Raw genomic sequence first — 25,910 nt, 5'->3', positions numbered from 1 at the left:
GTTACAGGTTTACAACATTCTTTAAAATATTTTATTGTGTTTAACAGAAAAAAAGATTTGAAAGCATGATGAGTAAATTTAAATCTTTATGCATGAAATGTCTATTTAATATTTGACATTATATTAATATAAATGATCATCATATATGCATTTCAGCCAGGTTTGAGACAATAAAGCTGCATTAGAAATAAAAGTCAAGTAATCAGAACACAAAGGATTTACTGTAACCATCACACTACAGCAAGGACAGCTCAACTAAAATAAAACACTAAAGTAACATCAAAATGTGCATTTCTTAAAATGAAAAAAAAAAAATGCAGCTAGATTTTTTTTACAGACAACCACTGCATCAACTTAAATTCTCTTATCCAAGTAACACAAAAATTATTGATAAAAGTAAAATGCCGCACATTTACAAAACATTCAAACATCTGCGTCATCTGCTGATAATACTGAAAACTAACAAAACCTGCAATGCTGCATCTGTCAGACGCTCCTCACATGTTCAGTAAGGTGATGGGATGCAGCTGGAACAGCACACCTTTGGATTTGCCATCATCCTTCTCCTGTATCTCCATCTGCTGAGAGCGATCCACCTGATGACGCACACGGTGAAGAACCCAATGAACTCAGGCTAGAAAAGTCAACCATGATCGCTGCTTCACTGAAAGAAGAATTCAGGATGTCTTACCAGGTTCCACTTCTTGAATTTGTCATGGTACACTGGCGTGCACTCTGGTCTGGAAGGGGTTTTGATGAACAGTCTGAAGATAAAAGATCCACAAACATTTTATACATGTTCGAGTGTCACAGAGAGTCTCAAAATGAAGAACGGAGTACCTGATGAGTCGCTCTCTGGCCTCCTCCTGAAGGCTGCTGATCTTTTCTTGACTCAGGTTCAGCAGGCCGTTGGGTCCGTCACACACAAGCCTGTTCACTGTGCCTCTCAGTGCATTTATCTACAAATACATCAACATCACAAATACATTCATCTCTCATGACTGCATAGATTAAATTGAACGCAATATTTTGCCGTCATTTACGAGAATAAGAGTTTAAATTAAGAGCCGTTTTTTTTTGTTCAGGCATGTGCAAGATGCAGGCACACACCCATCATACAGATATAACCACATCTAGATTTTTTAAAATATCAACAGAGCTACATACTTGTTTTAAATTCATATATTCATGAAGGCTGAGGGTTCTCAATCTCAGTCCTGGAGGTCCGGAGTCCTGCAGGTTTTAGTTTTAGCTTGCCATAACACACCTGCAATGATGTTTCTAGAAAGCCTAGTGTAGCTGTGATCACACTACAGTTTGAGTTTGGGAATTCTGTCGTACGGCGCTGTGAAAAGGGGAGGGGATTGGTCCATACAGAGGTCATGTTTTGATCCTCGAATGGTCTCACGCAGTCAAGTGATGCGATTTTGCAGGTCAGAGTTCACCAAGCTTGAACTTTTAAATGCAGTAATCTGCGAAACTTGATGCATGAACTTGCGTTTCTGGTCTGACGCATTCACGTGCGTATGAATGGAGGTCTATGGGGAGAAAAGTTCAGTGTGACCGCAGCATAAGAGCTTGATTAGCTAGCCCAGGTGTGTCTGATTGGGGTTGAAGCTTAAATCTGCAGGACACCAGACCTTCAGGACCGAGATTGAGAACCCCTGGCTTACAATTAGTAATTTGAAGTGAACTTCTCTACCTAAATGGCTACATTCTACAAGGAAATTTACCTGGTTTCTTAATGTACAGTGTTTCTGAATATATGGGGAGTTTTTTGCATTAACCGTTGTGTGGTGTACTTGGAGTAGAGCTTTATTTAACTGAATGGTTTCTTTGTTTAGAATGGAGTTACTTGAGTGATGCTGTACTGACATTTTTTTAAAGTTAAAAAGTCAAAGTCAAATGTTCTGGAAAAAACATTTAAATATTTTTGATTTACTTGAGTTGTGCTTTCTGGCCATATACAGTGTCAAATATTATTGTCTTTCCAGAATGTTTATTTCATTGCCACACTAATAATCTCCTCAGCCTACACACAGAAATACGCACACTCGTATATCAAAACATACCTCTGTGATGTCTTCAATTTCAAACTTGACGTCAAATGCAATCTCAATGTCATGTTCAGGAAGCACTGCCTCTTGGGAAACAGAGTTCCAGCCCAGTCCACACAGAGCTCCAGTAAAGCAGGTCCTGTCCTCATTAGTACTGCAAAGGAAGTGTGCATGCATTAAATGCTGATTTTTACATTCAAATGAAGTATAAGTGTGGCCTGCAATTTCATGACTAACCATGTAAGGTGAGTTTTTTGTACACAAGATTTAACACCTTGTGGTTGTGAAAATGTGGTACAGTTGGCATGAACTGATTATTGTGACTCATGAGACTAAATGAACATCATTATTCAAAGACCATGTTTCATTCAAAAATGCACAAAATGGGGAGTAAAGGTGAGTATGCCATTTCTCAAGCACAAGTTATAAAGCTTAAAAAAACATACTTGATGGGAGAGCGTGCACACCTTGTAAATTCTAAGTAAACATATTAACTTAATTTAAAGTGGTTCAATTAAGTCAACTTTTATCATATGATTTGACATATCAAACTAGCCATAATCATTAATAAAGAAATTGACATTTATTCTGGTGTATGTTCACATTTAGGAAGGTTTCTAAGCAAATGTTATAAACCAGTCTACAGGTTATTTTGTTCTTAAAAAACTGATGTAAAATCTTGCATGTTACCGCAGTTCCATGACAGGGGTAAAGAGCATCGTCACGAGGGAGGGAAGGCCATGGATGTGAGGCATCAGAGAGGTTTCCTTCAGCAAGATTCGAGAACCTGCACATGTATAAAAACAACATAAAATTTAGGGCTACCATACTACAACTAACCTTACCAGCTGTGTTAAATTGACATCACTGTCATATTATAATAAATTCATTCAATTATATGAAATCTTTGTTTTGTTTAGTTTAAGTTTTTTTTTTTTATTAAGTGGTTTTATTTTGTTTAGGTTTCTTATGCTATAACTATTAATAAAGTAAAAATTTTATATTTTGAAACATTATTAAAACCCAATTATTTAATAATTATCAGTTTATGAAGTACAGAATATTTCCATTGACACAGCTAAACAATTATTATCTTGTGTGATGGCGTGCTCACCTGAGGCACTGAGAGACACACTTGCAGCCACCAGCATCCTCTCATGCCAGTCCTGTGGATTCTCATTCACCATTACACAGTTAATACTGTCTCTCTCAATGTTGACAGACCTGCAGACCAGACCAAACCAAACCTATACAATTCTGAAAGGAAACCTGTCTGATCTGATCTTTGAGCCAGCAAATGCTTTTACCTGAAGTTGCTGACTTTGCTCATGCTGTGAAAGTTCACCTTGTGTGGGCTGCTGGGACCATGAACTACAGCCTGCAGGGAAAAAGAGGACTTTTTTGTCAGGGTAACATTATTTCTTTTAGAAATCTGTTACTTATTTAATGGTCCAATACACCTCTCACTGTGTTACGAATACCTTTGTCTGTTTGATCAATTGCTTTTGTTCCTTTCTTTAAAAATGCTTTGGATTAAACGTATAAAAGCAAAACAATTTGCCCCAGAGAGACTACATAAAGAAAATTTTGATCCCAGTATTACTCATAAAAAATAAACCAAATAAGCTGCCAGTAATCAGAAAACAACTGCTGCTATGCCAATACCTTGCACTTGGGGGCGCTGCTGCCGGATGAACAAAAGTGCAGAAGGAGCTGGTTGATGAGCTGCTTGTCTTCCTCCATCCTGCTGTTCAGGGAACCACTAGCAAAACTGGGGGTGAATCTGCCACTGGCCATATCCTCATACAGAGATATCAGAACCTCATGAGACTGCTGCAGATGCACAAAGAGACAAACCATGTTTATAAAATGTGAATGTTAAATTTAGCTTCTAGGTTGATGAAAAAACTGGACCCTTTATAGCATATCATTCCAAAGACTCGCTGACTATGTCTCTCTCTCTCTCTCTCTCTCTCTCTCTCTCTCTCTCTCTCTCACACACACACACACACACACACACACACACACACACACACACACAGAGAGAGACACAGAGAGAGAGAGAGAGAGAGAGGGAGGAAGGGAGAGAGAGAGAGAGAAAGAGAGAAAGAGAGAGAGAAAGAGAGAGAGAGAGAGAGAGAGAGCTCCTTGGATGGAGTATGAAAGCTTTTGCCATGAGGCTATAACTGTGTTGCAAGGCAGCAGCAACCCTTCCATAAAAGGGCAAAACAGAATAAAAAACAATGATGTCACTAAAGCTTGTCAAACTATGGTGTTTCTATGGTTACCTGGCTCTCAAAGCTCTCAGGTGTGTGGCAGGCATGACCCTCCTGCACCAGCAGATCAGCCACGCTCACATCGCCCGTCTCTGTGGAAATGTGCAAGTCAACACGCATGACGCCATGCAGGATAGAGAAAAGTGAGACGATGGCGGAGCGACCGCTCGTGAGGGTCTTAAAGCGGTTACGAGCACGACTGCTCCAGCGATCACCCAGAATCAGGGACTGGGCAGACGGAGCCATCCGTGCGATGCAGAACTCCTGCGCCTGCAATGAAACACACATATACAGGTCATATCCATTATCGATGAGTTTGAAGATATATTATATTCATAATATCTGCTACAACTTGAAACAAATCAGCTCCTAATGAGTCCAACTACTTTTTTTTGGACATAAATTTGCCTTAAGGGGACTGCCAAGAAATTCATCCATGAGTATATGAAAGTCAAATCTGTTCACAGCGAGGGTGATTGTTATACATTTAAATAGTTGCCTTTAACACATGAGAATAATGAAGCCCATGCCACAACATTCATTCATTCAACTGACCCAGCCGGGGCATGAACCAGCGACCTTCTTGCTGTGAGGTGATCGTGCTCATGCCACAACAATTTTTCCCAAATAATAGATGATAAAGAAATCTATGACAGTAGGGATGATTCACTGAACTCCGTTTGATTTAATTCATGATTTTAATCTCACACAATTATATTTTTAAATGATTTTTTAAAATGTTTTTTACAAAATGACAATTTTGTAAAAAAATTATTATCTGGAAGATATTTAACGGTTATTGATGCAAGTTTCTTTGTAAAATTGAGATATGCTGTAACAAAAATAATTAGACATTTAAAAATCCAACCTCAAATCAAATAAGGCTGCATTTACACTGCATGGTTTAAGTGACCTAATTCAGATTTTTTTTCTGTCATGTGGCACAGATCGGATATGGCCTATGTACGTGTAAGCAGGAAAAAAAAAAAAAAAAAAAAAAAAAAAAAAAATTCACATGGGCTGCGTCCGAAATGGCCTGCTACTTTACTACTGAATTTAAACGTACTACTCTGCTGTTAGAAAAGTACATTCTATACAGTATGAATGGAATTCGGACGTACTACATCCGCCATTTTGTCATGGTCACGTGATCTACCTGCTTCAGTAGCGTATCTTTACTCCCGTTCATGAATTCTCTCGCGGGGCATTATGGGATAGCGCAGCATGCATAGGATGCGCACTTAAGAATCTCGCTGAAATTAGTAAGTCATCTGGGTACTTCTCGGATACTGATTTTAAAATACTAGATACTTCAATCACATGCATAAATCATGCCATGGAAATGACATTAAGATGCCTACTGTTTAAAAAGGCCTAGATTAAGAGAAGATGGCCAATGAGAACTTTTCCGCCATAAGCTGTAGTAAAACAACTTGTCAAAAGAAATTTTTTTTTTTTGCTCATACACTGCTCAAGATCTGCAGTGTAAATGCAGGCCTAAGTTACTCAAATTAAAGTAATTTCTTCAGTCTTCACATAATTAATGTCAGGATTTGCCTGTGCTCTTTCCATTTAAAATTTGTGGCGATCACTGCATTTAAATCAAGAACCAAACAAAGATGCAACATGTACAGTTTAATCCAAATTAGACTGATTTTTACTTAATTTCAAAATAATTCAAACAATCTGATTTATTTTAATCAGCCTACAACATAAGATATGTGAAGGAAAGAGCAGACAAGCTAAAAAATATATATATATATATATATATATATATATATATATATATATATATATATATATATATATATATATATATATATATATATATATATATCTATTTATTTTAAATCACAAATAAAATCTAAAGACATTTAGTTCACCTTCCAGTCGTATTGCATTTTATTTGACATTTAAACCAATCTGAATCGTCACATATTTTAACAAATTTTCAACCGGTTTGTGGTTCATCTTATGAGCCTAACAATAAGAATCCAAACAACTTTAACAAACTCAAGCCCTGAAAAAGTAAATGTGATTCAGTTCAGGGGGACCACCAGAGGGAGCAAATGATGACGATTTTTCATCTGTGTAAAATCCCTCTTTACAAAAACATAAATAAAATAAAAACTCAAATCAGGAAGAGATGTACATACTTGAAAGGCTGGGGTCATGAGGTCAGATGGGAGCTCTCTCAGACTGCTGCTCGGGACCACAGTGGTGTTACCAAAATCCACAAAAAAGACCTTTATGCAAGCGAACACATATGTTATATGCACATAAACATGTATATTTGAATGTTATGTAGATTTATGTGGCTGTTTTGTTCTACACGAGGGGAGTTTGAGTGGAAACTGAGTTTACCTCTACATTGCTGCCAAGTATATGCAGTACTTTGGCTCTGTAGTATTTAGCCATTTGCTGTCCATCTTTGAAAGGTGCCACACACAGCAGGTTTGGATACAGAGAAACTGATAAGGGTCTGAGATCTCTCATGTTTAGGGCTGCTGTTAATTGACACTGTTTCTCAACACTGTTCTCATCTGTCTGAAAGCCCCAAAAATGACCCACATCGATCACCTACAAACAAATAAACATTTAAGTGATGTGCATGCTTCTCAAAAAGATCCTTTATATTTACCAAAAAGGGATGTAGATATTTCTGAGTGTGTTCTTGTGCTCTTTCAGGACCGGAGTGGGACTCCTTTTCAGCTCTGGAGTTTCAAGCCTTAGACCGGCCCACCTCAGTTCACGACTGACTAGATTACAGTAACGTCATTTCCAATTCAGTTTCTACTGACGCTATCACGTACGTCTTTTTCAAGGAAACGGCTGCTTTTGAACTTCAAATGTTTTTCATAAATATGAGAACATTAAAGGGTAGTTAATCTCCAAAACTATTCTTTAAAACATCACACTGTCTTTTCCTCCAATATCTGAATATATTTTCTGTGCAAAATTCTTTATAGATATCCAGTCCTTTGTAACGGTGGTCACACAAAAAAAATCTAAATAAAATACCCTACATAAGTAAACCAAACAGTATTATATGTCTTAACACTAAAAATGAAAAAAATAAATAAAAATAATAATCTACTGAGGTGAGTTTCGAACTTGGGTCAGCAGCGTTGTAACGCAATGTGCTGACCACTGGACCACAAAGATTCTTTTAACCACAGTATTACTTTCTAGTAATGGCTTAATCTTTTTCTTCCCTTTTTATATTTCTGATCAAGTTATGTCAGATGTATTTAAGTAGTAAATCATCAGATTTTTAATAAGCAGGTGTAATTCATTAACATTAATTATTCAAATTCTTTTATTCACTAAGGTTTCGCTGTTTGGCATTGAACGACTATTAACTGTGGGCTGTGTTTTCCTCACGAGAGAGTCTGCGAGAAAATAAATAAAAAGAGTGGAGCAGCGGCAAAATAATGAATAAAAAGAGTGAGGCTATGGTCAAATGAATAAATAAATGAAAAAAGTGCGACTGCTGAGAGTGCAAGCAGCTAGAGCTAGAGACACTGGCCCTTCAGGCCAAAAAAATGGACCGGCCCACCGGGAATTCTCCCGGTCCTCCCAATTAGCCAATCCAGGCCTGTGCTCTTTTGTAATATTTCTTAACCATTCCATATCTTGAACGGATACAAAGATTTTTTTTATTAGTGTCATTTTAATTACATTACAATATGTTTCACCACACAGTGCATGCTTTGGGCCCAAAACATGATTTTTTGTTTTTGCAACAATGTAGGCAAAATATCCTCTACATAAGTAGGCCACATTTCTCAAAAAGCCTTTGAAACTCTGTAAAACAAACATTTACATCTGCATAAACCAAAAGCTGCTGTGGATTTATATTTCAGTATGATGACATATTTCTGTCACGTTTGCCAATGCCTGGAAAGATCACTGGTGAACTACAAATCAATGACAAACTACAAATCCCTACATACCACTATACACACACTGGTGTCCACTTTCGACTAATCACACACATGCAGCTGACACCTTTCATCAAGGGTTGTTTGGACTATATATGCACCCTGCACACATTAGTTCAGTTATAAGACTTTAATTTGTGTCATGTGTTGTGTACCATAGCCTTGCCTCTGGTTATATTTTTGTTTGTTTATTTAATACTTTGCATTTGGATGCCCGATTTGAGTTGACCTTGTGTCTGTATGAATATTTTAAATGTTCCTTATTTTACCACCTGTTTATCTGCACGACAATCCAACCATTAAATGCATTTGGATCTTGTCCTTTTGTCTTCACCTCTTAAGCAGTCCTACGTGACAATTTCCAAATAAAATGAAATATTAAGTATGGGGGGGGGTATTTTTGCGCTCCTCCTCTCATCTTTCACTTACAGCAGACTAACAGTTGGAGGGCATGTGGTTAAGCCTATTTGAGAGGACTTTCATGTGTAGTATTTTCACCTCAGTAATGTTGATGACGAAATCTCGGCTGGTTGGAAGTTTCTCGGGATTCACACTGCTGCTCAGAACTCCAACAGGTGACACAGTGTGGCTCTGAACATCCACGTTAACCCTGAGAGAGAGACTTCTGTTAAATAACTACACATCTCTGGTTCAGATCTGTGTGAGCTTGTGGGTACCTTGTGTAACGCAGGTGGGCAATGGGCTTTCCTTTAGCATGGAACTCCACCTCGTCTGCATGGTGCACCTGCAGGTGGAGTGCAGGGGTGTGTCGTGATCTCAGCAATGCCAATAACACCTCATGTAACACACCGGACTCCCTCACACACGAGCGGTGAAACTCCACATAAGCTCTGCAATAAAATCAAACAGTAACTTTGACTTCTTATGTCACAATTTTGACTACTCATTGCATAAGTGAAAGTGACCATTGTACTTCTGACTTAAACTCTGACATCTGCTATTTTTGAGATTACCAATATTGTGAATTTCAAACACAAAATTCCAACTTTTTTACATTTTTAGATATAATGTTGCAGTTGTGTTTATTTTTCCATACAAAATACATTGTGTTTCTGTATTCAAGTTACCTCGATCCATCAAAGGCGATTGACTTGACCTGTCCACATTGACGAAACAGTGACTGCAGCTGCTTATAGCACAGGAATGCAAACGGAGGCAAATTCCGAATCTGAGAGAGAAAGGAGTTAGAGCCGAGACCAACTCTATACAAGCTCATAAATATGTAATAAATTAACTTTAAAAAAAAAAAAAGTAAATTAACTTAAAAAAAAAAAAAAGGTCTAAGTTAATTTTTATATTTCTTAAGTTCAATACTTGTTAACTGCCTATGCCATTGAAAGATGCAGGAAGTGATCTATAAACTCATTTATAAAATCTAAACAATGCTCAGCAATGTTTATATAAAAATGTTGTTTCACAATAACAGTAATTATTCACCTTTTAATAAATACAGAAAAATATGTTAACTATTGCTTTGTATTATTTTAATAGAACAGTGAAGACAGGAAAGTACAAATAAGATTTGTACAGTTGTACTCAAATTAAAGCTCTTAGCATTGTGTATATAGTCCACTGCACCACACCCATCTACATCTAACTATTGTTAGTAGACAATGGTACCAGAATTGTGGTCTTTGGATCGTTTCCAGAAAGTTCCTTGGATGCCAGCTGCTCATCAATTTCTCCCTGGGAGAAATAGTTTGGGAATAATGCACCTGCAATGACCACCTAATCCAGAAAGACAAAGAGATTTGAAATTTTTATTTTACTTTTTATCGATTTGATTCTTCCTTATTTAACACATAGAATGATTTTTTACGCTATTTTTAAGAAATCTTCAATGATGAAATACATGAATGCAAAATTTATTAAACTGAAAAAAAAAAAAAATAAAATAAAATAAAATAATAATAATAATAATAATAATAATAATATATATATATATATATATATATATATATATATATATATATATATATATATATATGAAAAAATCTATTTAGATGTATTTTAAATTCAACTTGTTATGAATGTCATTTTATTTTTATTTTGATAAATTCCATGATGTAAAAGACAAGCAAACAATGTTAAATATTTGGTAATATATGAATGGTTAATAGACTTCTATTCAACTGAAGAATAAGAAAAAAAAAATTAACACAAAATGCAAATACAATTTATGTGCTTTTTTAAATCAACTTGCAATGAATGTTATATTACTGCCATAAAACACATACAAATACTGAAAATATTTGCAAGATACTTAATCTTACTGAACAGTTGTGGCTATACCTGCAGGATGAATCTCTGTTTGTGCAGACTGGTATAGTCTGTGGGGTTTGACGAGCTGCTGATGTGCATGTTAAATCTGGACACTCTCTTTTTCAGGTCCTCAAAAAGCTCTGCCACCTGTAACACACATGCACATATAACACTGGGCTTGTAAAATTTTTGAAGGAAATGAGTGCTTGAGTATGTGAGAGCAGCACCCTTACCTCTCTAATTCGCTTGATCTGAATGCAGTTTTCTTTGCCCCATTCCAGTTCATCCTAATAATAAAAAAACGGAACAAGTGGTTTAGTGTGAGCAAGACACATTTTGCCTATGTTTTATTCAATGGTTGCTAAATTAATTCTGGTTTTGTATGTGAGCATCTCAGACTTTAAGATAGTGTGTTTGTGTAATATTAACTTTAAGGTTTCGCACTCAGATAATGCTTAATAATATTGGCAGGTCTGGGATGCTCTCCTAGTGGTTCTCGTGATCTCCCCCTGGTAAAGAGGGAAATGGGGTGAATGGGAGGATTCTCCAAAATTAAAATAACGGAGTAATGCTAGATGGGATATTTATTGTGAATTTGGATTAATCCGATTGACTGTCTAATGAATATGAATGGGAGACCAGCCACAATCAATTATATCTTGTGCTTCTCTTGAAATTAGCATAATGTCTTGAATATGCCCCAATCTTGCCGTTTCTGAATACAAGGACATTGTACAGTACCTGTATGTAATCCCTTGTAAGAAAATAGAGGTTTTATTTCCCATCTTAAAATTAACCAAAGTAACTGTTCCGATGGCAAGGCAGTGGCGCAGCAGGTAGTGCTGTCGCCTCACAGCAAGAAGGTCGCTGGGTCGAACCTCGGCTCAGTTGGCGTTTCTGTGTGGAGTTTGCATGTTCTCCCTGCCTTCGCGTGGGTTTCCTCCGTGTGCTCCGGTTTGCCCCACAGCCTTAAAACAGGTGAAATTGGAAAATTGTCCGTAGTGTACGAGTGTGTGTGTGTGTGTGTGTATATGTGTGTGTGTGTGTGGATGTTTTGCGGCTGGAAGAGCATCCGCTGCGTAAAAACTTGCTGGATAAGTTGGCGGTTCATTCCGCTGTGGCGACCCCAGATTAATAAAGGGACTAAGCCGACAAGAAAATGAATGAATGAATGAATAACTTTTCCAATGACTACTGTTAGATTTAAAATACCGGGGTGTCTGCCCAGATCTGTCAATCACTTTCAGTGTTTAATGTATGGCTACTATATCAGGAAATACAGATATTGCTCAATCTTGACTGACTGTTTACATATCAGTTGTGCCACACACTAGATCTTTATTTTGAAGTTACATGTGAAGTAATAAAATACAAAATTAAATTAATCTTAAAGAGTACAAAAACGATAATAAACATTTGTGAAGACTGAACATGCTTTTAAAACATGCTTATGTTTCCAATTGCACTAGGTGAAATTAGACATGCAGTAATTCACTTCTTTATATATGCTAAATATAAATACTCTCACTTTTGGGTGTCTGAGTTCTCCTTTAGCTCTCGATGTGTACCATGCCTGAAATAAAAAAGTGCAGTAACCAATATTTTACTAATAAAGATATGAATTAACATCTAGTGATCATGTTCATTTTTTATTCAGGTATCTCATACCTTGAAGGCATTGACGTAAGCAATGAAGTCACTTGGAACATTTTGTGCAAAGCTCAACTTACTCCTGTGGGGTCAAACAGAGATAACAGCACAGAAGTACCTTGAGACCTAAGTGGAAACTTGATTTAAAAAATCTATGACGTACATGACAAGCCAGAGGTCATCCTACCTGTACCCAGCCAGCTGCTGCAGTGACGGCATGGCAAAGAAACTCTTCAGGGAGAGAGATGCAGCTGAGAGAAATAATATATTTTTTGATCAATTTAATGGCAGCAAGCTCTCATTCAGATGATGTACAAACATTTTTACAAACACTAAAGTGTTATACCAATGATAAGACACTCCTCTAGACAACCAAACACATGTCCAAGAACAATCAGCTTCCCCAACTGCAAGTCCACAGGCAGCTGTGCCAACACACGACCCAGAAACGTCAAATCGCCATCAAACTGCCTCTGACTGTTGCTCTGCACAGAAAGAGCTCCAATCTGCACAGAAAAAAAGAGGACATGAAACAAAATTAAGTATATATTTAACTAAAACCAAATTAAAAAAATCTAAAATACAATTGTTACGACTGAAGTTTATTTAGTTATTTATTATTGCGAATTGCATGTCTTTTTCTTTGTCCCGCCTTCTTGTTGTTTTTCTGTTATCCCATAAGCTCGTGATCCTGTGTTCTGATTGGCTGCTAGTCTCTGAGGCCTGTATAAAAGGAGCTTCCGGCAGGGTTTGGGGAGCTCATTTGCGTTGCGACTGTTGCTGGGAGTGGAGCTACTGGATTTCCCTTACCCCACTGGCCGACAACAAACAATCAATTTTTTACCATTGTTCATACGTTAACCTATTTTGAGAGTTTGAGTTTGTAGGGGTGGCCTGCCTTTTTATTTGATTACTTTTGACTATGTTTATATTTAGGGAGAAAGGTAAGCTTCCTGTATTTTTCTTTAAATATTAATAGGTAATTTAGTGCATTTACTTTATAGATTCTTTTGTTTGTTATTTGGCCTGTGGCCACCCTGAAGAGATGCTCATTTATATTTATTGCATTTTTCTATAATAAATAAATTCATATACTCTCAACTGAGTGTCCGAGTTTGGTTGTCGACTGAAGGGAATCTTTTGCATTGCAAGTTTTTTTTTTTTTTTTTTTGGAAAATCCACCACCCTAACACATTTGTTTTATTTGTTTATTATGCCCATGTTGTTTTCCCCTAGACTTGGGGTGTTATAACAATATAAAAATTACATAAATTAAAAATTAAGTCCACTGAAAAAGATTTACGCTGAAACTATTACTATTACTGGGTAGAAGTGTAACAAAGTTTTATATAAACAAAATAAATCTAAGCATAAAAATCTATATAAACAAACAAGAAACTGATATGATAAAAAGAAAATTCAACAAATTACTAAAATATATAGCAATATAATTAAATTATACTAAAATACTGCCAAAATAAAAATCTTCAGAATCACTTTCAATGCATTTAGACAAGATCCTGCTAAAATTATCAAACTACTAAATGCTCAAAAATGTGATACAAAATTTTTCTCCGTTTGCCGTTATGAATGATGCAAATTTTAAAGTGAGGTTAGAACTTCAACGTTGTAACTTTATTCAACAATGTCAAAGCTGGTTCAATAAAAAAAATAAATAAATCAACTGTACTGACCTGTTTGAGCTGCAGGACGGTCCTTTCGATGTCACCGAGGATGGGTGGTGTGAGGGCTGTGGAGAGAACCGAGCGAGGATCCCCCATATCCAACAACTTTACCTTCAACAAGGTACTGGCCAACGGTGACCGCTGCAATTCAAATCACACACACACACACTTATGTAAATCTGCTCAAGTGTTGCTATTATGGATAGACGTGGTCATCCCCATACCAGCATCTCTGGAATTGAGAAATTTGGAATCTCATTCTCCCAGAAATGTCTCGTCACCAACCGGTAACAGAAGCCTTTAGAGACTCGTCCGGCACGTCCTTGGAAAACACACAAGAACAGATACAAAATCAAAATAAGACAACAAAAAAAATAAGAATCAGTGGCCTTTAAAAAGAAATGAAGTGATACCCCGACGCTGGTTGCAACTGGTCTTGGATGCCCATGTGATACGGAGACATCTGTAATTGGTTTCCTTATCACATGCCAACTGACGCACAAGGCAGAAGTCAATCACTGCACAACACACACAAAACAAGGCATAATTTATACTTCTTACAATAAGATGACCTTAAAGAATGATAAATAAAAGCAACACCCACCGTATTTAACATCAGGCACTGTGACAGAACTCTCTGCAATGTTTGTGGACAGAATAATCTGTAAGTGTATACAGATGCAGACATACATGTGTAATTACAGAAAACACCTCAAACACAAAGAAATAACTTATTGTGAAAAAACATATTGTGCCTTTCTGTATCCAGGTACAGGAACCAAGAACACTCCATTCTGCTCTTCTAAGGTGACGGTAGAGTGAAGCGGATACACCTGCAACCTGAGAGCAAATAAACAGATTAACACGTTTATATACAGACATGGTTGTAGAGCACAGGTGTCAAACTCAGTTCCAAAAGGGCCGCAGCTCTGCACAGTTTAGTTCCAACCCTAATTAAATACACCTGATCAAACTAATTGAGTCCTTCAGGCTTGTTTGAAACCTACAGGTAAGTGTGTTAGAGCAGGGTTGGAACTAAACCTGGAGGGCTTCGGCCCTCCAGGAATTGAGTTTGACACCCCTGTTGTAGAGAAACACACATTACACACGGACACACCTCTTGCGCACAAGTTTTGAGAGGGCCTCCTTCATGTACTGGATTTCAGCAAGGCCAGGCAGGAAGACCAGCACACTGCCTCTCTCAGGATGAGTAGTACTTCCTGTCTGCTCCGACCTCCTGCTCCTTACAAACAAACCTCATTAAACATTTAATGACTTAATTGGAACTTTTATTCCTTACAGGCATCATGAGACTAATATTGTATTTGTTCCTCAAGGCTAACTTGTAATTTAAAGTTGCTGTTTTTTTGTTTTTTAAACAAGTACTACATGAACAAACTATTTAAAGGTGAGGCCTTCAAGTCAAGAAACAGAGGAAATAAACAAATAAAACTACAAACTTTTAAACAATAATGAGAAATGCATCTCATACTGATCTCTAACCTGTGATCTTTAGCCTCCATCTCATCAAAGCTCTGGATGAGAGATACAGCAACATTATACATCTCCTCTGTGATGTAAGGGTCTTGTGGGAGAGTTAAGTCCAACTGTGACATAAAAAAAAAAAACCACGTTAATATTATATATTGGAGTAGAATATGTGCTGTAGGTCAAAATAGAGCAATGTTGTTGCTTCCCATACATTGACTCCAACAGGCAGCATGGTTTTGAGCTCATCCAGGTAGTACTCTTCAACGGCGTATGGGGCTCCTTCCACCTCAAACACGTATGCTGGATTCATCTGATTACGGATCGGAGACCCGAAATACTCCGCAAACTCAATACAGTTTATGGTCGCGGACATCAAAATAACCTGCAATAGAAATAAGAGAAATGAGAAAATGTAAGAATTACAGTGTAAAATCTGATTGTGTATATGCCAGGATTTGTTTTGCACAAACCTTAACATATCTGGAATTGGATCGTAGCAGTTTTCGGACAACCAGCAACAAGAAATCAAGCTCTTCGGATCTTTCATGGACCTTAATTGGGTTATAATGCAAACAAATTAAGAATATGCTGCACTGTTTTCATTTAAAGAGATAGTTAACCCAAAAAAATTACACTTCTGTTATCGTTTACTCATCCTCAACTCAAACGAGTTTCTTTCTTCTTTTGAACACAAAAGACAACGTTCAGAAGAATGATGGATAAAAACGGCATTGGCTTTCATTGTATTTGTTGTTGTTCATAATATGAATGTCAATGGCTGCTTTTTCCAACATTCATAAGAATATCTTGTTTTGTGTTCGACAGAATATAAAAAATTTCATAAAAGTTTCTAACCACTTGAGTGTGAGAAAATGTTGAGGAAAATTAATGCATAAGTCTCAAACTCGTTTCCTGGAGGGCCGCAGCTCTGCACAGTTTTGATCCAACTCTAATCAAACACAGCTGATCCAACTAATCATGGTGTTCATGACTAATAAGCAGGTGTGAGTTGGAGGTGGTTGGAGCTAAACTATGCAGAGCTTTGACCCTCCAGGAATTGAATTTGAGACCATTGCTTTAATGCAGGGGTCTCAAACTGCCGACCCGCGGGCCATTTGCGGCCCTCCTCCTCCTCCCTCCAGCCTGCAACTGATGTAAAAAATATAACGATATTCAGCCCACCAAAACATATATTTTTGAATTACTATTATTGTTGTGCAGTCACATATAGCCACTTAGGGTATCAGACCCCACACCTACTAGACATTTGAAGTACTGTACTATATATTCGAGCTACTTTCAGTTTCTCTCAGCGTGCGGTACTGAGTGCAAGAGTAACGCACTGCAGATTATTTCTGGGGCTGATTTAAATGTTGAAATGTATGTTTGTCGGTGCTCCATTTTTACTAAAGCTATATTTTTTTAAATATTCAAGAGTCATTTGATTATAATCAGCTAAACATTGAAATGTTTGTAGGTGCTCTGTTTTTACTAAAGCTATATATTTTTAAATATTCAATAAAAATATTCAAGTTTTATATTGCCTGTATTTTGTTGTATAAACACCTCTTCATGGCTTTTAAGTTGTGCTCTTTAAATTTTCTCATTAATAGAATATATATATATATATATATATATATATATATATATATATATATATATATATATATATATATATATATATACACACACACACACACACACACACATACACACACACGCATACACACACACACTTTTCCCCTCTTTGTTTTAAAAAGTTTTAAAAAAGAAAGATATTGAGAAGAACAATTGTCAGTAAAAGTCAACAAAGTTACACAAACTCTTTTCTGCTGTCTTGAGCTGTTAGACTTTTGGTTAAGCAACAATTGATTGGGACATAATCATGATTATGCCTATTATTAAATTGGAATGTATATTTATAGCAATTTAAACTACTCCTTTAATATGTACAACAATAAACAAAAAGGAGCTCTGGGGAAGAATGTCTCAGTGCATCAATTACATCAGGTTTCCACTTTTTTTCTTGTGCTTGAATGTTAAATCGGCCCTCTTATGAATTGTCAGTCACTGATATTAAGAATAAACATTCTACAAATGTACATTGTAACAGAAACGTTATATCTCAATAGTATTCTCAATATTACAGTTTCACAGTATTTGTGATTAAACATGCAGCTTTGGTAAGACTTTTCAAAACATGCAGACTCCAGACATTTTACCATTACTGTATATCTTGCAGATTATTTGTGTACCTCATCTATGAAGATGTGCGAGTATTCGGTGAGTGTTTTGGATGACACTAATTTCTGCAGTAAGACTCCTGTGGTCACATAAATCAGCTTGGTGTGTTCTGTGGCCATCTTCTCCAAACCCACCTAGAGAGAGAGAAAGATTTATACAACGCTTAATGCTTATTGCATTAAGTCAGTCTAATAGCTAACACTCTTAATTTTAAAAGTTGACATTTTTATACTGCAGGATTCAAGATATATACTGTAGGAATGAGGAATTTATAAACAATACACTAGTTTAAATTCTTATGCAAATTAATTCCCATTCCATTTAATATCTATATTATTTTCATACTGTTATGGAAAAGAGATTGTATGCCATGCATCTCACACCTGATACCCCACCAAGCTTCCCAGAGTACATTTGCGCTCACGTGCCACCCAACGGGCGATGCTTGTGGCTCCAATTTTGCGAGGCTGAGTGACCACCAGATTACAGGGTATGTTTCTCTCTGCATAGTGATCCAGAATGAACTGTGGCAGCTGGGTGGTTTTCCCACTGCCGGTCGCTCCACGAATGATGACCACAGAGTTATTCTCAATCAGAGACACCAACTACATACACAAACAGAGGGACTTTTATAAACACATAAAAGGGAAATACACCCAACATAATCAGACATGAGATATAGTGAAATCTTCTGAATAGCGAATATATTTGTGTGTATGCATGCATGTACAGTACCTCTTGTCTGTTCTTAGTAATTGGTAGAATTGGATACTCATAACTGGCCAGTGAAGGAGGGCTTGTTCCTGGACCTATAAATCAAAGGTTGTATTACAACAGATTAAACTTAAATATAAGCTATGCAATAGATTCCAGTAAATGTAGCACAATATTTGATTATTGACCGCAATTTTAGTGAATTATACAATTGCTCATAAACAGCATTTTTGTAATGTTTTTCTAATGTCCACTTTAAATATCAGCATCAGAAAAACATCTTAGGAAGTAGTGATGGTTCGTTCTTGAATGATTCGTGCATTTTGAACGAATCTTTTGTATGACTCGAAAAAGATGAGTCCTCTCAGGGAGGGATTCATTCATTTGCGAAGATTAGTTCCTTTTTTCCAAGTCTTCTATCAGGATTGAGTTGTTCGTTCATCACGTGAAAGACAGAAGTTAAACATCTGCATTAAGAGCCGGAAATAGATTTGATCTGTTCATTTCTAGAGTCCTCGGTTTTAGTCATCTCTTTACATGCGGTCACCTGATGAAAGAACAACTCAAATACCAGAAGACATGAAACTCAGGCTCATACTGTGCATTGGTTAAGCTTATATGGGACTGTCACTGCGACGAGAACGAACCACTCGAATTTGAAGAACTGTCAGAGGAGGTGTGCTGACATTATCATAGACAAAAGACTAGGTAAACAATAAAGCATTATTTTCTCTTTCTCATAGCATTCTCATATGACTTGTTTGTAGTGTGATCAAGATTTGGGCTAGTTGCAGATGTGTTTGGAAGCAACTCGTAACATTTAAATAATATTTTGAAAATTTAAAAAAATGACTTGAAAAAAAGATTCGTTCACTTCGGGGAACGAGACTCAAAGATCCGAACCAGTAAAATGATCCAAACTTCCCATCACTAATAGGAAGAAACTGGAAATATTCTCAATCTTTTTTGAGCCTGCCATTTTGAAAGGGGGCTCATTTAAGACCTGTAAGTAAACACTCGCTGCTTTAAATGGGTATCAGTTTTGCAAATGAATATGATTAATGCTGCTTTGACATTCACTGAAAACACTACAGGTCTTTTTATTTAAACCCAAATAAACACAAAGTACTTATCTATAAAACTCTAATAAGCAAAACGATGACAAAGTGGTAAAAACAAAACAATGTTGTAATACACAAGTGTGTAATATTATCGCTTGTTAAGTGTGACGTAACGCCATGAGGCTTCAGGGTTTCGGCAGGTTTCACAAAGTTAAATAAGACATTTTTAAGACCATTATGAACAATTTTATACAGACTTATACAGGGCAAAAGGCTAAGATTGTTTTTAGAATGTCACAGTTAGAAAAGATATTCACTTGCCCAATCAATTTTTTATTTATTTCATACATTTAATATTACATTAACAACAATTTTGTTTTGTTTTTTCAATAATATTTGTTTGGTTATTAATTTTCTGATATATCCGTTCACAAACCCTTAAATCCTTACCAAGACTAGAACAAAACACAGCTGCTAATTACTCCAGTCTACAATAATAATAATCATATTAAGAAAAAAATGTACGGCAAAATAAGACTTGTTCAAAAAAGATTTAAGCCCTACAACACAACATTTCAGTAGATTTAGGACCTAAAATTTAGCTTTTTAAATTTAAGATATTTTACCATTTTTCAGACCCCGCGGACACCCTGAAACAAGCACTCTATCAAACTGTATGGGGAGACTCAACAAATGGTGATAATAAAAGTTTACACAGCATTGTATTACTTTTGAAAATCACGACTGCAATATATATCCATGCCTAATAACCGATGGCCAGAAAGTAATACATTTTTTTATAATTTGTGATACAGCAAGTCCAAAAACTGTAGTGTAAACTATGATTTCACATAAAATTCACTTTAATGTCTTATATGACTACAAAGGGGTCATATATGGATACTTTCTTCATTCAAATGGGTAGCGGCTTGGACCACATTATTCCATAGATCACAACTTAACAAGCAGATTAAAAGATTCAGTGTTCAGTGTAGTCAGCACTGCATCATTCATCTATTATATTTAGTCTGCAATACAGCGTCTCTTGCTTAATTTACAACAAAACAAAGGGAGGGGAGAATGAATCCTCTTTAAAGTTCTTGCTTTTTGAAGTGAAACAAGATAACCCAAAATTAGATTTACCTGGAGTTTAATGTAACCCTGAGTTAACCACTTCAAGAATGAAAAGTTTTTATGTGTGACTAGTTATATAACGTTAGAACTGTATGCAATTACCGGTTGGAAGTTGTGCCCTCTTCCTCCTCTGGTTACCATCATCTGATTTCTCCTTCTCTGGAGAGGACAGCTCTGAAAATGCCTTATCAGATCTGCAGCAAATACACACACATGGGAAAAGAAAAAAGTGAATTGGTTTCCAAATTGAAAGGTGTGTAATGTATTAGGTAATGTTAGTTCTTGGGTCGTCCACCAATCAACTGCCCAGTTAATTATTAGCTGTCAATCAAATTCAATTACCTGACTTAAAAAAAGTCAAAACGTCGTGAACTTAAATTCCTTTACAAACATGAAAATGTGCAGGTGTTAAACCGCATAAGTACTACGTTAACTGGCAAACACATATTTCAAACGCACGTGTCTCCTGGTTTCGTGTGTCAATTAACGTTGTCGATAACCGCATATGCTCCAAATACACGTTTAATCGATATTAACTGCCCAAAACATATACGAAATTCCCTTAAAGTATGTGTTAATGCTAGAATGATGGTTTTTACAAATAAAAAATAGGACAAAACACATTTCTTTGCGGCTTTATGACTTTACCTGACTTCTGTAGCGTTATCTTCGGCCTCTGCCTTTTTCGCTTCATTGGTGATCCTGATGTTCGCAAACTGTGCTCCGACTGTAAACCAGTGCGCTATCTGAGCTGACGTGATGGCCTGATGCATCCTGAACGATACAGGGTGGCAAATAAATCAAATAAAATATTAGAATAACATCCATACACCGAGAAAAAGAAACGTGCTTCCACTCTCGACCTCTCTCTAGCAACTCTCTCCGCCCGCCAGCAGGTGGGGCCGGGGCATGAACCAGGATCGCTCACCTTTTTTAATAAATATAATTTTTTATTAATACGAAAAATATATATATATTTAATTTTCTGCTGTATGTGATTTGGTGAAAGAAGTTACATTTGTTTGTGATATGTTAATGTAAAAATAATTAGTGTATTTTTACACCATTTAATGTTTGATGTGAATATTAAGAATCGGAACGTATGTGTGACCATTTTTCCCGCCAAATCTTTCACTCATGAAAGCACCACATACTACAGGCTATACTATTAAATTATTATAAATAAAACATACATTGTTACATTAAATATAAAGAATATTTTGCAAAACTCAAATGTTGTTTTGATGTTTCTTAATTACAATTTATTTTATATAAAACTAATTGAGAAGCAGCTGATAAAATTAGGTGGAATTATAGGGATTGTTTACCCAAAACAGAAAAAATCTGTCGTCATTCCTCACCCCTCTTAACAAACTTAACAAACATCTTACTTTCATCTGTTTCGTCTTTTCATTTTTCTTTTCATCTTTCAAATAAGATATTTTAAAGGAAGCTTGAAAACTGTTACCAATGACGTCCACAGCATTTGTTATATGAAAGTCAAGAGTTAGCAATTCAGGGTGTTTATGAGTAGCCTAAATCAGTGGTTCTCAAAGTGGGGGTTGCGGGACAATGAGAGGGGGTCACTTGGTTATTTCCAAAAATCTAATAAATTTGAATAAACGTTTTAAATTACCATTGTTTATCTGTAACTTACAGAAGATTAAAACAATTACTTAAAACTGCAACATCCAAACAAAAAGCCATCAGCCTTTCATTTTTTCCCCATTGGATTGCAACCCCAGGGGTTTTTACATAAGATTTACGACAGAGCAATAGCATCACTTGCAGCAGATTGATTTTACGGCACTAGATAAACTTTCTGACACCTTTATGCAACTTATGTACATTTAAAATAAATACAGACACAACTGAATTAGTCTCCAAAATTAAACCAAGAAAAGACTTGTGATGTAACTTAAATATTGTGCCCACCTGTCTCATTAGGTAAGGTTAATATTAAATTATATATATATATATATATATATATATATATATATATATATATATATATATATATATATATATATATATATATATATATATAAATATATATATATATATATATATATATATATATATATATATATATATATATATATATATATATATATATATATAGTTGTTAGACTGTTGCACTTTTTGTGTTGTCAATATGCTTGTGTTTATAGGCCCATTGGTTTGTGTGAGCAGTTGCGTACAACATTTGTATGATTATAACCACTCTCGAAAATAGTGGGGGTCGGCAGTCATTGGCATTGTTATTTTGGGGGTCTCAGGTTGAAAAGTTTGAGAACCCCTGGCCTAAATAATGTGTAAATTTTCTTTTTTGGAGAACTCCCTTTAAGACCATAAAAGATGAAACAGAGGAAAACCTTTAAAGTCAGCATGAAATCAAAATTTACTCAAGATTCTCATTTTTATATACATGTAGTAGTGCTTTTAAACAATCTGTCTGTGATCTTTATTATTTTCTACAAAAAATAAAATAAAAATCACCATAAAACAACCCTTGAAAAAACTTTTCTTCACCTCTGGTCACATGGAATGCCTTTTGGGCAGGGATCAGTGGCAAAGCCCATTTTCCAATGATACAATCAGTTATCAAAGGATGAAATCATGCACCACACAACTTTTTTTTTCTCATTTCAGGACTATTTCAACCAGATGTGGGAATAAATGACAATCTTAACCCTCATTTTATACTGACTTTAAAACACTACAACTATTAAATCAACAACATTTTTATTATGATCAGCTCTGATTTAGATTATTTTTCAACCCTGCTGCTCATACGTGTGTACTCAGAGTTCGAGTGATGAGCAACAAAAATCTCCAGTATGTAGACTAAAGAATGCAAAGCAAGATCCTCCTTCAGTGTATTGCAGGCTCTGCTGTGACAAGACTGATTTTGTCCCTGATTATTAACCATGTAAATGGTCAACGGTTTTTAGACATTTCTTTTAGGTTATGAATCTTTTCAAAAACTGACTTTTCAAAATCATACAACTATTACATCTTTTTCAGCATCAAGTCTTAAGAGCTTTGTTCTTTATAAATATTAATTAATCTTTAGATCAGTAACCTTTCCCCTATAGGTGTTTTTATACATGTACTGCCCTAGCTCTTTATGAATTTTGACTTTGACCTGGCTGTCATTGTATTTCAATACTATTCAAAACATTTAATAAAATGAGTCTTAAAGTCACTATACAATGAATTAATAGTTATTCTAAAAATTTTAAGTGAGCATGCTTTTTTATTATTAACAACAACAAAAAATACAGATATAAACAGTAATATACAAACATACATATACCGGAGTGTACATAAAAAAACATACATCATTAAAAATCTTATATATAGAAACATTTTTATACACTGTAAAACTTTATCAATTGAAATCCGTAGTCAACTCAAAATTCTCATTTGAAAAGAGTTTTGAACTCAGTGTTAATATTAAATACCTCATTACTTTAACTTAAATGGAGTAAGTTCACAGTACTCATATAGATTAGTTTTTAAACTCAAATGGTTTGTAGCAATCGGTTTCCTCAAACGGTTTGAGTTGCCATCATTTATTGTGTTTTACAGTACTCTGTTGGTTTAAGTTCTCTTCATTTATTGGTTTTACTGTGCTCAAATTGCTTCTTTTATTCAAATGAATTAAGTTCACAGTACTCATTATGATTAGTTTTTGAGCTTAAATGGTTTGTTGCAATTGGTTACCCCAAATGATTTGAGTTGCCTTAACTTTTTGGGTTTTACATTGTACAAAAATGTCAAGGGAGGACCATATATTCATTCATTTTCTTGTCGGCTTAGTCCCTTTATTAATCTGCGGTCGCCAGAGCGGAATGAACTGCTAACTTATCCAGCATGTTTTTATGCAGCGGATGCCTTTCCAGCCGCAACCCATCACTAGGAAACCCATACACACTCATTCGCACACATCCATACACTATATGGACATTTTAGCTTACCCAATTCACCTGTACCGCATGTCTTTGGACTGTAGGGAAAACTGGAGCACCCGGAGGAAACGCACGCAAACGCAGGGAGAACATGCAAACTCCACACAGAAACGCCAACTGAGACTAATTTTGAACCAGAGACCCAGTGACCTTCTTGCTGTGAGGCGACAGCACTACCTACTGCGCCACTGCGTTGCCAGGACCATATATTAGCTGTTTTAATTGCTTTTCTACTTTTAGATTTAGAAATCACTTTTATATCAATTTGAATCTCTTTTTCTTGCACCATGAAGAGAGGTTTGCTTTTTGCAAACTTACATTTGTGTATGGGAAATGTACTTAATAATAAAATAAAACAATATTTATGATAAAACCCAGCATCTTTTAAAGAGAGATCTTAAAAATGATAACCCCAAAACACTTATTTAAAAGATAAGGAAAATGTTTTTAAAATATTATGAGCAATAAATGCTTCAACATTCATCCAAAAATTATTTATATTGGCAAGACCAAAATAAATGATAGTTTCATTAAAACTTTCACAAAAAACAGAATTCTAACTCAATATCTATTTTAAATTTTCGAATAAATATTTTTGAAGGATAATCTCAATTAAGTAATTTAAACAATATTTCCTCAGCCTTATTTGTAATGAAACAATTTTGAGGTAATGACTATTTGACTATTAAAAATATTGTTCCAGTAAAAAACAGCATAAGGTATAGACATGTTTTCTTTTACGAATAAAGATCAACTTTTTTGATTATTAGGCTTAAATCCAGAAAAAACAGATAAAGCCGACTGAGGTCTGTTCAGGTCTAAGACAAATTGAACGCGCTTATGTAGGCTACATAAACTGCTTTTGTACAGCATATGTACACCAGCAAATATTGATCCCCATTAATTTAGTAATTTCGCAGGTGTAATTTCCCATTAATATAGCAAATTCCAAAAAATTTATAGGAATTTTGTATCTTGCGATAAACTTAAGTAAGCATCCTACAAACATGCTCACTTCATGCGCGAATCGGCTTCCGCTCTAAACCCCGCCCACACCAACATAAGTCACTTTTGATTGGCTCTGATGTATCTGATCTACATCCAACGAAATGACAGAAAGGAAGTCCAGACACGCACCGGGTCGTTTTAGTTCAATCATTTTTTTATTCTGCTCATGTCTGGTGGTGTCGATGACACTGTGATGAAATATTTTGTACTCTGCTTCTTTTTTATTTAAACCAAGAAAATGCTGAAAGAAGTTCACTGTAAATAGGCAGGGGTTTAACTGGAAGGTCACGGTTTTTTCCATTTCGTGTTTGCAGTTTCACGTGGTTGCTCATCGTCCCGGGGCGCTGATTGGCTGAGCGCAGAGATGGGGAGGTCGGAAACGTCTTCAT

General features: G+C 35.8%; 1 protein-coding gene across 2 annotated transcripts; it reads right to left on the bottom strand.

Moving 5' to 3' along the window:
* Positions 1-85: 85 nt before the first annotated feature.
* On the bottom strand, positions 86-21,450 carry tdrd9 (tudor domain containing 9). 2 transcript variants are annotated; one of them, XM_068212846.2, is made up of 35 exons: positions 21,188-21,450; positions 20,642-20,733; positions 18,366-18,439; positions 18,014-18,235; positions 17,642-17,764; positions 15,857-15,937; positions 15,598-15,768; positions 15,399-15,502; positions 15,013-15,138; positions 14,651-14,735; positions 14,500-14,557; positions 14,309-14,413; positions 14,120-14,217; positions 13,905-14,036; positions 12,557-12,716; positions 12,398-12,461; positions 12,229-12,292; positions 12,089-12,133; positions 10,794-10,847; positions 10,591-10,707; positions 9,919-10,026; positions 9,366-9,466; positions 8,955-9,128; positions 8,776-8,887; positions 6,698-6,913; positions 6,490-6,579; positions 4,346-4,603; positions 3,723-3,890; positions 3,365-3,435; positions 3,172-3,281; positions 2,748-2,844; positions 2,073-2,211; positions 841-959; positions 692-764; positions 86-596 (listed from the first exon to the last, which is right to left on the bottom strand). In XM_068212846.2, the coding sequence occupies exons 1-35, from the start codon at positions 21,310-21,312 to the stop codon at positions 498-500; spliced, it is 4,035 nt and encodes a 1,344-aa protein (XP_068068947.1). In that variant the 5' UTR covers positions 21,313-21,450; the 3' UTR covers positions 86-497.
* Positions 21,451-25,910: the final 4,460 nt, after the last annotated feature.

The sequence above is a fragment of the Danio rerio genome, chromosome 13 (assembly GCF_049306965.1).
Source record: "Danio rerio strain Tuebingen ecotype United States chromosome 13, GRCz12tu, whole genome shotgun sequence".
In the NCBI taxonomy this organism is placed as follows: Eukaryota; Metazoa; Chordata; class Actinopteri; order Cypriniformes; family Danionidae; genus Danio; species Danio rerio.
This window is presented reverse-complemented; position numbering and strand designations above follow the sequence as displayed.